Source organism: Bactrocera neohumeralis, chromosome 2 (assembly GCF_024586455.1).
Source record: "Bactrocera neohumeralis isolate Rockhampton chromosome 2, APGP_CSIRO_Bneo_wtdbg2-racon-allhic-juicebox.fasta_v2, whole genome shotgun sequence".
Lineage (NCBI taxonomy): Eukaryota > Metazoa > Arthropoda > Insecta > Diptera > Tephritidae > Bactrocera > Bactrocera neohumeralis.
Window position 1 is genome coordinate 26,584,276 of NC_065919.1, and position 16,121 is coordinate 26,600,396.

Here is a 16,121-nt window from a genome sequence, read left to right on the forward strand (position 1 = left end):
ATTTTTGCCGCCAAAAAATTGTGGAAAAAAGTTTGCGCAAATTTTTCGTGCAAAACGGAAATCACAACGACCGGAAAGGAAATTTGTAAAAAGCGGAAATTAAACAACGATAGTGTAGACTCAGCAGCAGCCGCGCGCAGATAACGGTTCGGCGGGTATGTAAATTTTTGTGTAGCCTACAAAAAGGCGCAAGCAGGTATTTTTCAATTATTTTGATTTTATTTATTTATTTTTCTATTTTGATTTGGCTGGCATGAAATCGGAGCAGCAAAATGGTGTTCAATATTATATAAACAAATATATTTCAGTTGAATCACGCAATTCGGAGCACTTTTAAATGACCTTAAAGCAATTATTTCTTCTGCTTATAATTTTTAAGCAGTTTATAAATTTATAAATTCCTTATAAATAGTTGTTTACTGATTTTTCAAATCGAAGTTATTTATAAATAGCATGATGAAACGATGTTAGTGGAAAGTAAGAATTTACATGCGAAAACTGTTCTATAGAATGCTACTATTTACTATTACTATTTTAAGCGTCTAATCTTATGGGTAAGTTCCAGCAATTTTTAACACTAGTTTCAGAAACACTATTTGAACTGGTCTTTGAAAGAGTTTGGGTTTATTAAGAAAACAGTAAAACTATTTAGTAAGTGTTAACTTGTGTGTAGAATTGACTTGTGATTTGACAATTTGAACCCTCCTAATGATCGGAAACCCAAAAACGGTTATATGTAAATTGAGAATAATATCGCATTGTCTGGCAGTAAAGAAAAGTAAAAAAAAAGTAATAAAATGCTGACTGCCTGAAAAATAAAACAATTTTTACAACACTTGTTTTTTACATGTCTCGAATTTTTTTTTAAATAGTAATAGTAAAATTTGGAGATATCTATAGTGTCAGACATAGCCAACTTTATAAAAAAGACTCTCTCAAATGTGGATGTCGTTTTGAAAAAGACGCGTTCGCAAAAAAAGGTTTAAAGCTTCAGTTCCGGCCTAATGGTGGAATGCTGGCTCAGCGAAATGCCATATCACCGAAAATAACTCGGATTTGGAAATATGCTCTTGTGGACATATTTCTGCAAAAATAGTTTTTTAAAAAGTAAAGATTGTAATAAGAAATTAGATAAGACGATTAAAAGATTGTATTTTATTTCTGAACTAGAATACTCTCTTTAGATAAAAGGGGAAACATTTTCATTTGTTGTTATTTCTGTTTGCCAAGACTAAATTTTTAATTAGTTTTTATTTTTTGATTTTTTTTAAATTTAGCAATTGTGTGTCAAATCCTTTTCCTTTCTTTTAAAACTATTGTGCTCAACACCTTAATAATTTTTCTATATAAAATTTGTTTATTAAAATTTTAAAATATTTTTTTTTAATAAATTGTTCGTATTTTATTAATTTTTTAGTACAATTGTTTTAATTTTTAGTAGTTTTTTATATCAAATTGGTTTACTAAAATATTAAAATATATTGTTTTATAAATTTTTTGTATTTTCATTAATTTTTGATATAAAATTAGTTTACTAAAATATTGAAATATTTTGTTTTATAAATTGTTTGTTTTTTTTTTAATTTTTTATATACAATTTATTTTTAAGTATTAAAATATATTTTATTTAGAAATTTTCATAAACTGTTTGTAATTTTATTAATTTTTTTTTTATATAAAACTTGTTTATTAAAATTTTAAAATATTCTTTTTTAATAAATTGTTTGTATTTTTATTATTATAAATTTTTATATAAAATATTGAAATATTTTTTTTAATAAATGTTTGTATTTTGTATTATAATTAAGAAAAATTAAATACTTTTTAATTAAATGTTGGACTAAGTTCTTTTTTATTTTTTTTATTATTTAGTTTTTATTAAATATTTTTTTTTTTATTTATTAATAATATATGTATATGAACTATTTTCAACAATGCGTTTTTTTAATTTACAATTTGTGAATTTTCTCGGTTTCTTTTTTATCACTTTTCGTTTCATTTATTTTTCATTTCATTCAATGATTTGACTATTTGACGTATTTTTTTTTAAATTCACAACTTTTTAAACAATTTAACATTGAAGCATTTCAAATTTTGTTATATAAATTTTATTTTGATTTAGATTTGATATTAAAAAATTATTAAAAATTGCTTAATAAATGCATGCATATATACATACACACACACATATATATACAGCTGAGATATGTACTTTATATGTTTCATAAGAAAATAAATGTGTTCGAAATTTTATTTCTTATTAATATACATATATTATATCATATATTTAATATATGATTTATTGCATTTAAACGTTTTTAAATTTTTGTGTATTATAATAATTAAAACCACCAAAATTTGAGTCTATTTTTACACATATTTTGTGCATTTTGTAATTATTTATTTTAATAGTGTCAAGAATTTTCTTTAACAACATAAAAAAACTGTTTTGATCTTCGTTAAAGCTTTCAGGCGTCACCTTCTAGCTTTTTTATAAATATTAATTTTTTGAAAATTTGTAATTTTTTCCTCATATTTTTATGTTATATTTTATATTTATATTATAATACAGTATTTGTTGTAAATTTAATATTTTATACTATGTTTTAATTGTCACATTTTGTTTTCTTTTTCGTAAAATTTTTAATATAAATTTTTACAATTTATTGGTTTTTTTATGTACGTATGTATGTAAAAATTTTGTATGTTTTAGAATATTATTTTTCATGCACCTTTAATAAGTTGGATTGAAAACAACAAATTTAATTTGTTATCACGCATACACGCAAGGGCTTTATAGCACATTAATATTATTATTTTATCACTACTACACTATACAACATATATTTTTTTCTGATTATCGCTAGTTTTCCAACACATATTTCAGCCAGAATTACCCGCTTTTATGTCTGTCAAAACTAGCTATACCAATAAATGCTTTATTACCCTTTAAAAATTAAGTAAATGAGAAGCAGACATATACATACTAACACTTTATTTATAAAACGATTTTTTTTGGAATTATTAATAAATTTTTTTTCTTCCACTTTTTTCAAATTTAATTTCACACAAGCTTCACAATTTATTTTGAATAATTTAATATTTTCTTCTGAATTTACATTCGCGTACGCTCAACACGCTGCAATCTTCCGCTGCTGCCATGCGATCCGGAGAAATTCAAAACACGAACTGATTTCCGAGTTGAATTGGCGGCGACGTGTAAGCGCATCGCACGCACACATACGCCCACACAAATAATAACCCATAAGTGTACGCAACTTCCACCTCCGCTCACACACTGACACACATACGAAGCGCCACTTGAGTCTCCAGCATCTCTTCATCTTCGTTGCATACCGTTACACACGTACTATAGACAACACTTTCTTTGGAGACTTCTTAGTGTGTTTGGGGGAACGGCGTAAGTGTTTACTGCCAGCGATAAGACGAGGCGAGTGCCACCCTTGCCGCTCAGCCGACAGACGTCATCGCCAACGCACCGGCACAACACAATGCCAGTTGCTCGTGTGCCTGCCTAACCAGCTGGCAGCTGGCTAAATGGACGGAAGCCGGCAAGAGATGCCTCGAAAGGCGCTAAGCGCGCCAAAAATGTCGAAAAAAGTTGGCGTAGCGGCAACCGCAAGCTGTAAGCAAGCGATTTGTTTGGCTTAGAATCGTAGTCACGGCGGTGTGAATATATTTTTAGCGGTTGGTGGTGGGCCGGTGGCTGCTGTGACCTGATAACGTACATATGTATGTATGGTGGCTGTGCCGTGAAGAGCTTAATAGTGTAGAGTTTGCTCTCCGGCGCGCTCTGAGCGCACACACGAGCCGAATTGTGGTAACTGCCCGTGCACAGGTTCACTCGGCAACGCTATCAGTCGAGCAAGTAGCTTTGCAAATGATGCTGTGCAACTTCGTGCAATCATTGTATTGTTGTTGTCATATTTCGTCGACTAGCTGTTTGCCTGCTGCACGCGAATACTGGTAACAAAACAAAAGTGATAATCACGTGGGTGTAGCATACCGGTAGGTCCGGAACAGCTGTTGGAGAGCTTAGTTAACAGCTGCGTCGAAATGGTTTGGTTAGCTGCTAAATGGCGTAAGAAAGCTCTCATTAGCAAAATCTATTTTGGCAAGCTTTCACGTGCTTGCAAAAAGCTATCAGGATATGTACGCGTTAAAAGTTTCTGTTTAGCTAAAGAAAGCTTTTTTGTATTGTATTTTGTGTGGCAAAGTGGCTTTAATTCAAAATCTTTAACTTTCTGACAGGCTTTTCATGTCTAAGCTTTTAGTTGAACTTTCAAATGCATTGTGGCAGTTAATTTTGAATTGAGTGGACTAAAGTTGTGTGAACGCTTTTTAGAATTCAGATTGGCTTGAATATGCTCCTGGTAGCCTTTCATGGGTCCTGCTTTTATTAAAACAGTAAATATCTAGTAGAAAATTTTATGATTAAACAAACAAGTTAGCAGTCTTCATTACTTTGTCCTCAAATTGCATACGAGTTCGGGATTTCCTATAAAAATAAACCCACAGGAACAATATTTGATAGAGATCAAAGAACTTGTTGCCGAAGACAGTGTTTGTTATTCTTATCTTCTGTAACTTAAATTAAGCCCACTAAACTTTTGCAACCGATATTTTCTTGGCTGAAGGGGCGCTGAAGTGAAAGTCGATGAAGTCGATAATAAAATTGTAATGCTCGTAACCATATTGGTCAATGGAAAAATTCAAAGGTTTTATAATTATGATTATAAATATAATCAACAAGTAAGGAAGGACTAAGTTCTGATGTAACCGATTTATACTCTTGCAACTTGCAAGAATCAAAGTCAGGGAAATACATTAAGGTGCAAAACGTCAACCAGACAATTTTATATATACTAATACTATATATAACTCATATACTGACCGACATATTCGACACAAGATTTGTTAGAAAAACGAAAGTCGACCCGGTTTTATCTATTAATTATTATCATGTCACATACTGAAACTATGTTCCCTGGGTTTCATTAAGATACCTCACATAGAATCAGCAATCATATAGAATAAAGGCAGCCTGTTGTTCTAAAATCCTATACATATTAGTTATAAGGGGGCTAGGTTAAGCTTTCACCCAATTTTATCTATTTCAGGCACAAAGTCATCCAGAAGTTCGAAATTTTAGGTTCAAAAATCTCTATATTAGGCTAAGGGAGGTGTTGCCTCGATTCAACCCATTTTATACATAGGAATATACCATTGTCAGAGAAGGACTATCCCTGAATTTCAATTATATGTCTGACACGTTGACCAATTTTTTCGATGAGTTTTTGAGTACTTACGGGCTTGACCAGATTTGGTTCGATTTACGCAAATGCATTATTCGTGCAAAGTTTTATCCTAATATTTTAAATCATTCTAGAAGTTCCAAAAGGTATTAATATTGTGTTATATGGGAAATCCGTATGGCGGGTCACGAGATACTACTGTGCTCAAAAAATAAGGTGACATTTGAATTTAAACTGCGCGCGTCGAAGGATTTGGAGAATTATTTTTTTTTTAGGTTGGTAGCACTGTCAGTCACATTTATGTCAAATTTCATGTCAAAATATTCATTAGTGAGATACGTGTCGTTTTGTGAGCTGCTAAAAGTGAGTTTTTCGTTTTTTGCGATGTCGAAATTTGTTGAGCAAAGAATTTGCATTAAATTTTGTTTACGGAATCAATTTTCTGCTGCGGATACGTTGAGGATGGTGCAAAAAGCCTTTGGTGATGAGGCTATGTCTAAAAAAATGTTTACAAGTGGTATAGTGAGTTCCAAGCCGGCAGTGAACGTGTCGAAGACGAAGAGCGTCCAGGGCGACCATCAACCTCAACCGACGAAGCTCACGTTCAACAAATCAAAGATTTGGTGTTGAAAAACCGTCGATTAACAATTAGAGACCTTGTTGATGAAGTTGGCATATCGAAAGGCTCAGCCAATACCATTTTGAAGGATGTTTGGGGCCTCAAGCGCGTCAAATCTCGACTGGTACCGAAAACATTGATTTTTTTGGAAAAAAAGGCGTCGCGTTGAAGTGTGTGAAACGATGCTTTCCGACTACCAGGGTGTCATGAAACGCATTATAACTGGCGATGAGACTTGGATCTATGCTTACGACCCCGAAACAACCGAACAATCGAGCGAATATCGTGACAAAAGAGAGCCGAGACCAAAAAAATCGCGCCAAAGTCGCTCAAAAATCAAGGTCATGTTGACTGTTTTCTTCGATTATCGTGGTGTTGTGCATTATGAATTCCTTCCAACCGGTCAAACAATCAACAAGGTATATTATTTGAACGTTATGCGTCGTTTGCGTAACGCTATCCGCCTAAAAAGGCCGGAATTGTGGAAAGACAATTCTTGGTTTTTACACCACGATAATGCACCATCCCATACTGCCCTCGTAATTCGTGATCATTTCGCTAAAAACTCAACCCATATCGTTACGCAACCACCGTATTCACCTGATCTGGCGCCGTGCGACTTCTGGCTGTTCACCAAGCTCAAAAGACCGCTCCGGGGACACCGTTTTTATACGTTAGAGGAGATTCAAGCCGCAGCGAAGACGGAACTGAAGGCCATCCCGGAAAGTGACTACAACCAGTGTTTCGAAGATTGGAAAATCCGTTGGCATAAGTGCATTGCATCGGGAGGGGATTACTTTGAAGGGGATGAAATTGATTTGGAAATAAATAAAGAATTTTCAAAATAAATACAATGTCACCTTATTTTCACCTAAAAGTGGGCGGTGTTATGCCTATCGTTCAATTCATCATCCTGATCATTTATATATCTAACTCGCTAAGTTTTAGGTGAGCAACAAGTTGCAAGAGTATAGAAATCGACTTAGAAATAGTGCGCGCTTTCGCTTCTATGAAAGCCCAACGAGTAATGTCAAATATTTCGGCAAAATCTGAACCAAACACTTTCCAAATTACATGGAATAGTATTCGCTTTTGAAATGAAGTGTTAAACCCAACTTTGTGCTTGCCTGATGACTGCATTGTCATATAGACTAATATAGCCCGGGAAATTTATTTTAAACTGCGACATTGTATCTACTTGGCTAAGACTTTCTTTACTATTTTTTTGTTTGTAATTTTGGAGTTTTAAAATGACTATACTTCGTGTTTTCCAAGAAACATGTAAATATAATTTTTATACCCTCGCACCAATGTTGCTAAGGAGAGTATTATAGTTTTGTTCACATAACGGTTGTTTGTAAGCCCTAAAACTAAAAGAGTCAGATATAGGGTTATATATACCAAAGTGATCAGGGTGACGAGTAGAGTCGAAATCCGGATGTCTGTCTGTCCGTCCGTCCGTGCAAGCTGTAAATTGAGTAAAAATTGAGATATCATGATGGTACACGTATTGCTTGGCTCCATAAGAAGGTTAAGTTCAAAGATGGGCAAAATCGGCCAACTGCCACGCCCACAAAATGGCGGATTAAAGTGTCAAACTAAGCGACATAAATAAAGATATTAAAGTGAAATTTGGCACAAAGGATCGCATTAGGGAGGGGCATAGGAAAAGTGGGCGTGGCCCCGCCCCCTACTAAGTTTTTTGTACATATTTCGGAAACTACTATAGCTATGTCAACCAAAGTCTACAAAGTCGTTTTCTTCAGGTATTTCCATATACAGTTCAAAAATGGAAGAAATCGGATAATAACCACGCCCACCTCTCATACAAAGGTTATGTTGAAAATCAATAAAAGTGCGTTAACCGACTAACAAAAAACGTCAGAAACACTAAATTTTACGGAAGAAGTGGCAGAAGGAAGCTGCACCCAGGCTTTTTTGAAAAATTGAAAATGGGCGTGACCTCGCCCACTTATGGACCAAAAACCATATCTCAGGAACTACTCGACCGATTTCAATGAAATTCGGTACATAATATTTTCTTAACACCCTGATGACATATACGAAATATGGGTGAAATCGGTTCACAACCACGCCTTCTTCCAATATAACGCTATTTTGAATTCCATCTGATGCCTTAGAATAAAATAGATCAATACTCAGCATATTAGGTACAACTAGAGCGAAGCCCCCATTATATTATTTTTCTAAATTTTTCTCTGCAAATAAAATTACACCTAGAAGTTATTCTCCTTCAAAGTTATCAAATAAATTGTACTAAAAAGTAAAACTTGCATATTCTGAAATTCTAAGTGTTCAAAATTATATCGGCAAAACTCTCAATTAATTTTAAATAAATTTCATAATCACAACAAATAACTGCAATAACAACATTTTTAAAAGCTTTTCAATGAACTCTAATTATCAAGTCTACAAACAAGAAGAATAAAAAACGATCAAACTCATAAACCATACTTTTGCTATTCACAAAGACAAGAACAACAAATTTCGATGATTGCGGTTGCCCCATTTTAATTCTAAGCCCATTCAAAAGTCATCAGAAGTGCATGTAAAGTGTTGCAACAATCAATTGATTGTCAAATGAAAAAGAGATTTTATGACACGCATTCTAATCAAGTAACAAAAACGAAAGTAATAAAGAGTAAATGAAAAAACGCAGAAAAAGAAAAAAACTAGAAATGGGAATGAATGAGCTTCACTTGAAGTCAGCAGCACTTAATCAGCGGGGTATTAATCGAACGCATGCTTCCAATTATTTAGTTCAACTATGAGGTCACACAGATTTATATACACATACATGCGTACATAAATACATACATAAACACATATAGACGCATGTGTATAGTGTATACAGTTGCATATATGAGCTTGTTTTCCCCATAGAGTGCGTTTAATTCATAGACATATTTATGTATATATATTTAATAGTAAATACGACCACGTTGCGCTCATTAAATATTACGAAATATGTCGCATATTGACTTATGAAATCTGTGTCAACCAACCCACTGAATTATATAACATAAATATTAGTATTTGTCAATGAGGAGTGCAGTAGACTCCTTATAAGCGAATTATAATAAGCAATCAAATAATGTTCTGCTATTAAATATTAGGAAAAAATTGAATAAAAATAGTATTTAATGCTAAATTCAGTTTCAATAATATTTAGAAACCAAAGTTCGGTTCAATGACAAAACAAGTAAGGAAGGGCTAAGTTCAGGTGAAACCGAACATTTTATACTTTTGTAACTTGCAAGAATCAAACCCAGTGAAATATCTTAAAGTGCAAACGGTCAATCAGAGTATCGGAATCCAAGCAATTATATATATGTATATATATTGTGACAAAAAAGTACCCGAAAAAATAAAAAATTTAATTATTCATCAATATTTATTTTGTCGCCTTAAAAGTCATCCCCACCGGATATTCTCACGCAAACGCCTCAATACGGCTACATAGAAATCCTTATTGATCGTCCGTCCCTCCTGAACAAATTCAGAATTCACCAAACCACGAATATTGGCTTTGGGTTTTTTTCTACATTTCAATGATTCTTGACTTCTTTGCATATAACCTGTGTCTCATCGGCACTTATAATGCTCTCCATGAATGTGGGATCGGAATTCACACGATCAAGCATGTCCAAAGAAATCTGTTTATGATACTCTTTTCGAAAAAAATTCAGTTTTATCGGGACGAGCCGAGCAAGACCGCGTTTCATACTCAAATTCATTCGAACGCACGAGCGAGAGATGTGGAGCTCTCTTGCCATCTCTCTAAAATTTGTCTGACGATTTTCAGCTACCATATTCTTCACTTTTTTAATATTTTCATCAGTTGAAGAGGTCGAAGGTCGTCCAGAACGAGGCATGTTTTAAATGATCTCTTGGCAACTATTATACTCTGATGCCATAATGAAGAAGCGGTCCAAGAGACATGTCTCTCATATTTACGATCGATTTTAACATTAGAATCTTGATCATAAATAAAATTTGGATGAAAATAACGGTGATGCTAATAATTCTACATAATGAATAAATGTTAGATACACATTGGAAGTAGTGCAAAGGTCAAGATATAAAACAACGTACACTGTAAGGGATCAATAACAAAATAAAAATTAAAACTAGAATCGAAATCGGTATAATTACATAGATAGAGAGCATAGTAATAGCTATCAAGATGAAGTTATAAAAAAACATATCAATAAAAATATGAAAGTGCGATGAAGACCGTCTTGAATAAAAAAAAGTATGTAAGAAGGAAATCGTTAAATTCGGCTGCATCGAAGCTATAATAACCTCCACAAGTGCACTTTTATAGCATAAAAGTATATAAGAAGAACTTTATATTAATCGGTCAGTTGGTAAGGCAGCAATATGCTATTAGAGACCTGAGCAACCTCTTCAGAGAGTGTATCGTTGCTTTAGACAATAAGCTATACCAAATTTTGCAAAGATATCTTGTCAAACGAAAAAGTTTTCCATACACTGACTTGATGCCGCTCAGTGATTCAGTTCAGTTTGCATGGCAGCAGTGGTCCTATATTGGCGATTCCAACAAATGAAAAACTTCTTAATAAGAAAAGGACTTTGCTAAATTTCAGTTCGATATCTTAAAAACAAAGCGACCCTTTTCTGGGTATATTCAAGTAGTAAGATTCCAAACATAACAAATTAAGATTCAAAGCAATAATATGATCGGTATGAGTAAATAAATTTCAAGATCAAAATAAAAATAAAAGTAAGAAATTGAATGAAAACATATGTTCATTTATACCCGAGTGTATGAAAACAGTTTAAATCAGTGCGGAGATTATACATCTCTCAAGATGAATATTGAGAATTTTAAAATGCCAACATCAAAATCCATTTCGAGATCAAATGAGGATCAACTCAAAGATCAGGTTTAAGTTTAAAGTTAGGATAAGTTAGGAGCAGGATATCCAAATTTTTGAGCGAATTCGAAAATGAAAACAAGCACATCTAAAACATATGTATTTAAGTAGCTCTAGAAGCAGTTCTGAGTGTTTAAGGCGCATTGAAATCTATAAAACCCGTGTCGCAGTAAATAGTATTAATTTTAAAGTAAGTTCCATACTAAGGATTCTAACATTGTAACCAAAATTCTATCATCAATAATAAATTTTCTCAAAATTCCCAAATTCTATTTTTTTTTGGTATTGGAATCAGTTAATACATGATCACTTGAGTGTAGCCGTTCGACATCTTTTCGATCGCTCGATGCTTTAATCAACTCAAAAATACTAAAAAGCTCTAAATTCAAACATCCATCCGTCTATAAATTGCAACTCAATATTGCTCACAAGCATTGGTATCTTCAGTTTTTTTTCACTGTTCGGTATCCCACGCATGAATATACATTGGGAGGCTTCAAGCAAAGGCACCGATACGCCAATTCAAATTAAGCAGATTTAATTGAGAATGCGTGCATCTACGCACACAGTGTTTCGAAATTCAAATTCAAATTCAAAACTCTGCCTAAGGAAAAAATAGAAAAAAAAAACAGCCACAAAAGCAAAACAAAGAAGGCAAAGCGTAAGCAGAGGAATCGGAATCATGTAATTAATTTGAAGTGGATGCCAATGCTCCGCCAGCGCACCTATCAAAGGCTGTGGGTGTGTTTGTGTGTGCGCGGGCCAGTCGCTGTGGCATCTGTGGCGTGCGCCAGACGCCTCAAGTACCCACTGGCGCTGCCTGCTGCATGCAACAGTGTTGCAAGCAAGTGGGCGCGCAGTAGCCAACAGACTGACGCGCTCTGTACACGCCTCTCCAGACTCCCAGTCTACGCGTTGATGCAAAACTTTTATTATCACAAACTTTTTCATCCGCTCATTTCCATTTTAATTGATTCAGTTCAAACGGAGAACAGCAACAAAAAGTGAAATAAGAGCGCAAAGCAAAAGAAAAATACACGAAATCAAAGCAAATGCAATTATAGTCACACTCAAGCGATTGATAAAGACCGCGTAGAGGGGAGAGCACGACAACATAAAAAAAGAGTGAGTGCCGGCAGCTACAGTATGACAGAAGGACTGTATCCAGAGGTATAAAAGTGCCGTTGCACGCCATCGACACTTAAGCATCAAAAGTAATTCCTCCGATAATCGCGCTGCTGGAACGTCACATGCCAAAATCGCTTTGTTGTAACGACTGGCACTCACAACAATAGCGAGAAAAGCGTAAAGTTCATTGTGGTTGTTGTTGTCGTTGAAGAAAAACATATGCCCACGTCGGTCTACTTGCCGCTCGCGCTAAGTTTTATGGATTTTCAAGTGCAATTTGATAACAAAAATTTTAATTGATCATTATGCCTTGTACGACAACGCTTTCGGAAACAGACAAGTGTAATGCGGTCGCTGATGGGCGCAATGAACTCGTCTGTTGGCAGGAGACCACAAAATAAATAAACAAATGCCGACATTGTCTGCTCGAAATGTTTTCGTAAACAAATTGAGTTTTTTGTTTATTTTCGAAAATTTGTTCGTAAATAAATAGTGTTAATAATTAGCTCAATGTCAGGCACTTTGCTTGTGATGCTTAAAATATATGAGTGAAATAAATTTAATGGTAATTGACTAGGTTAATATGCAAAAAAATAATAAAGATTAGAACAAATTTCATTCAGATGTTGTTAATGAGAAAATAAAAAGGTTGGAGGTTAGGTTTTCAGATTTTCGAAACAATTCTGTGAATCCGTAGGTATTCGACTATCGTAAAAAAATCGATTTATAGACAATAAACATTTGGTTTTCGTAATGAGATTTTGCTGAAAAAAGTAATCAACTAAAATTGTGAACAATTTCTTAATTGAGTAAATTAGCTAATGTTGCGTTCAAACGCACAAAAAAAACTTTAAATTAAATAAAATAATTAGAAAATAACTAAAAGATGTCAACAGCGTTTCAGACAGTTCACAAATTAGTGAAGTAGTTGATTCTCTAACCAAACACAATAGTGTAGACAAAATTAGCCAATTGCCAGAATTAATGAGCACTCTTTCAAATCCCTGCTATAAATGAGAATATTTAATTAAGTAAAGTCTTAAACACCTTTACTGATACAAATTTCGAGTAATTTATATATAATTGACTCAATTAACGCAACAGCACAGTTAATTACTTAATTTAGGCTGTACAAACTAAGATGTAAGCCCAGAAATCATTAAGGAGAACTATTGGATAGTATCGGAAATCGAATAAAAGTGAGATAGTCAGCGCTCATGAAATTTCAACTATGAAGAAGAGTGATTTCTAAAAGCATTGTCAAACCAAAATTCTAAAAAAAAGTAATGGACTAAATATGGAAACAAATCAGCATATAAAAGACCAAAGAAGAGTACATACAAAGTTCAGCTCTAAGTGGAAGAAGCGTTTATGTGTATAGCTATTATATTGATACCGATCGCATTGACTGTTAAAAGGAATTCAACATTGGCTTCTACAGCCAAAGAAAGTGTGGTCAATTTTGTACTCTATAAAAGAATAGCTGGATTAGTTTAGCTTAAATTCGATATACTCTTAAGAATTAGTTCTCTGGGACTATTTTCTCTGCATTAAATCTGAGATGCAATGCGCAGTAAAAAGAGATTGCGCATATAAAAATATCAGATTTTTCAATAGGAACGCTACAAAAGTAGACTTCGGGACAGCAAACAACGCCATATTTTCTCCCGCTCTTTTGACATTTCTCTTCAGTAAGGTTTGCCATTTCATCATGAAAGATATATAGTACGATCCAATAACGAGACGAAATTATTAAAATTTACTACCGAAATTCGGATTCAGTGGCCTCAACTTTATGAGCTCTAAACATCGTTTAACAGCAGCGTTAACTAAGTAAGAAAAGTGTTCTGAAAACAACGGAAATTTTAGAATTTGCTGGTAAAGTTTAACTGTCAAAATTTTCGTGAATTCTTCGTCAAAAACAATCATTTCACGATACCCCAACCTCCGCATTCACGAAACATACTTCCGTGTGACTTTTTCCTTTAAAAAAAAGTAAGAATTTTAAAAGGACATCGTTTTGCAAACATAGCAGGCATTAAAGTTCATCGCTATGCCAAGAATCGAGTCTGAGGAGGCTCTCGCGGATTGGAAGAAGCTCTGGCATAAGTTCATAATATCGAATGGGGACTATTGTGAAGGCAAAAATGCAGACAAAGAGTTAGATATTTTCACAAAAATTTTAAAATCCGTTATTTTTTTAATGCACTTCGCAAATTTCTAAAACCTATTTAGAGATTTAAAAATAACAATAAAAAGCAGCCTTTAATGCTGAAGTACTCTCTGAAATCTGATACCAGACAAACCGTCCGCTCAAGGAGGCCTTGAAATATTTACTACTTTTGTAGAAAATATAAAAAAATAGGAATCGGTGATGACATTAAACAAAAAAGATAAGCTTAACTATTATTTTTAAACAACCAGGTCGCTTTTTCTTCTAACCTACAAGTCGCTGAATATCCTCATAAGGTTATGGTATCACTATTTATTCCATAAACAATTGACTTCCAAAAAAATGCCTCTTTCCAACCAAAATTTAGGTTTTGAACTCTTAGAAGACCTATATTATGTTTAGAAGGGCATAAAAGCATCAAAAATAGTTATAGGTAAGGGCACCGAGGAACACTATTGGGTCGAACATGTACGCAGGAATCTCTGGTTAGATGCCACTATGCTTTTTAAGAACGGCTACCAGATTTTTTACCCTATTTCATATCCCAATAAAGTATTAAGAAATTTTAATAAAAAAGTAAATAGAGCAATTTGCAAACAAAATAATTTTATGCATACCGTGACACATGATTTAAGGGTAACCAATTTTTGTACCTTTTCATGCTGATAGTAAAGTATAGTTTTCATATTCAATATATGTATATATGTGTATGAAGGCAGCTCACTTATTTTGTAAAGAAATTAAAATGTCTTCACTTACCTTAAACATGAGCGGATTGCGATCAATTTCAGCTTCGGCGCTCTCGCAAAGTGATTCGGACTCGGAGAGAAAAGCGAGGAACTTGGGGAAATTATAAGGAAAGTAAAAGTCAATATTTAAAATATAAAAGCAGAGGTGTTACAAGGCACATACTTGATCCATGGCGCGATCGAACGACTGAAGACTGTGAACAGCGGCGTGTAGTTGCTTGCCACGATTGATGACGCCATTGTTTAGGTTAGAATATCTGAATAAAGAAAGCGTTTGATAGAATATATGATATAAGAAAATGGTTAAGTTTCTTATCATATTATTGTATTAAGTATTATAATAGGCTATTTCGAATTGTGGTGCGATTGAGCAAAGCTTAATCTTTATAGAAACACAGACTTAAGCAAAGTACAACTTGTCCTTCAATCAGTTACATTTTTACAACTTTTTTGTAAAAAGAACAAAATAATAAAGAAACTAAAGCCATGCATAGATAAAGTTAGTTTATTTTGAAAACTGTCATATATTGAGAGACATTTGGCGCTATTGTTATCGGTGTTATCAAAGTCTACAGACCCACTTAGTGTAGTTCGATGAGAAGCTCAAGTACTGTCTAGAAGTCTATCAATATCACAAAGACCATTGTTAATGATTCGCAGTACGGAGAGATTTTCGATAATAATGAGTATCCCACAAATACAATGCGCACAAGACAGTGAAATGTTTTATAACTCTATTTCACCTTTGGCATAAAGACATATAGTACATATGGTATCTTCTATTCTGACGAACATGAATAATTGGCTTCCATGTATGACTTGAGTGTGAGTTAAAGAACTCGAATGTTTCCACATAACTTCACGCTTAATTATCTCTGAGCTAACATTTTTTTGTGAACCAAACTCACCTTTGATTAATAGCCTCCGTCATCTTTTTGATGCGCGTAGTGTCATCTGATGGATAAACAGCAATCAATTTTTGCGTCAAAGCGTTGAAGAGCTCAAATTGTTGCTTATTCTGATGCAACTCGGCGTGGAAGGACTTTATGGAAAAGTAAAGAAAGAAAAAATAAATATAAATAATTTTAAATAGCATAAACTCACTGCCCGGCACTCACCTTTTGCTCCTTTTGTTGCGCTTCCAAAACATCGGCGGTGGTCGCGACACTGCCCATACGTTCGGCGCGTGCCTCCATGCGTGCCAGCCACTTTTCCAGCTCCAAGCGCTTGGTTTCATAGCTGAAAGTTTTTGTA

The 16,121-nt window shown here is 33.9% G+C and overlaps 1 protein-coding gene across 9 annotated transcripts in view; it reads right to left on the reverse strand.

Annotated features, from left to right (window-relative positions):
• The window catches only part of LOC126759481 (dystrophin, isoforms A/C/F/G/H), a 558,659-nt gene that overhangs the window by 388,334 nt on the left and 154,204 nt on the right, over positions 1 to 16,121 (reverse strand). For all 9 annotated transcript variants that reach the window (XM_050474347.1, XM_050474333.1, XM_050474325.1 and 6 more), the window contains 4 exons: positions 15,986 to 16,106; positions 15,776 to 15,909; positions 15,031 to 15,124; positions 14,878 to 14,958 (listed from right to left, as the gene is read on the reverse strand). In XM_050474347.1, coding sequence (XP_050330304.1) covers positions 14,878 to 14,958; positions 15,031 to 15,124; positions 15,776 to 15,909; positions 15,986 to 16,106 — 430 coding nt within the window. The remainder of the gene's footprint in view (positions 1 to 14,877; positions 14,959 to 15,030; positions 15,125 to 15,775; positions 15,910 to 15,985; positions 16,107 to 16,121) is intronic.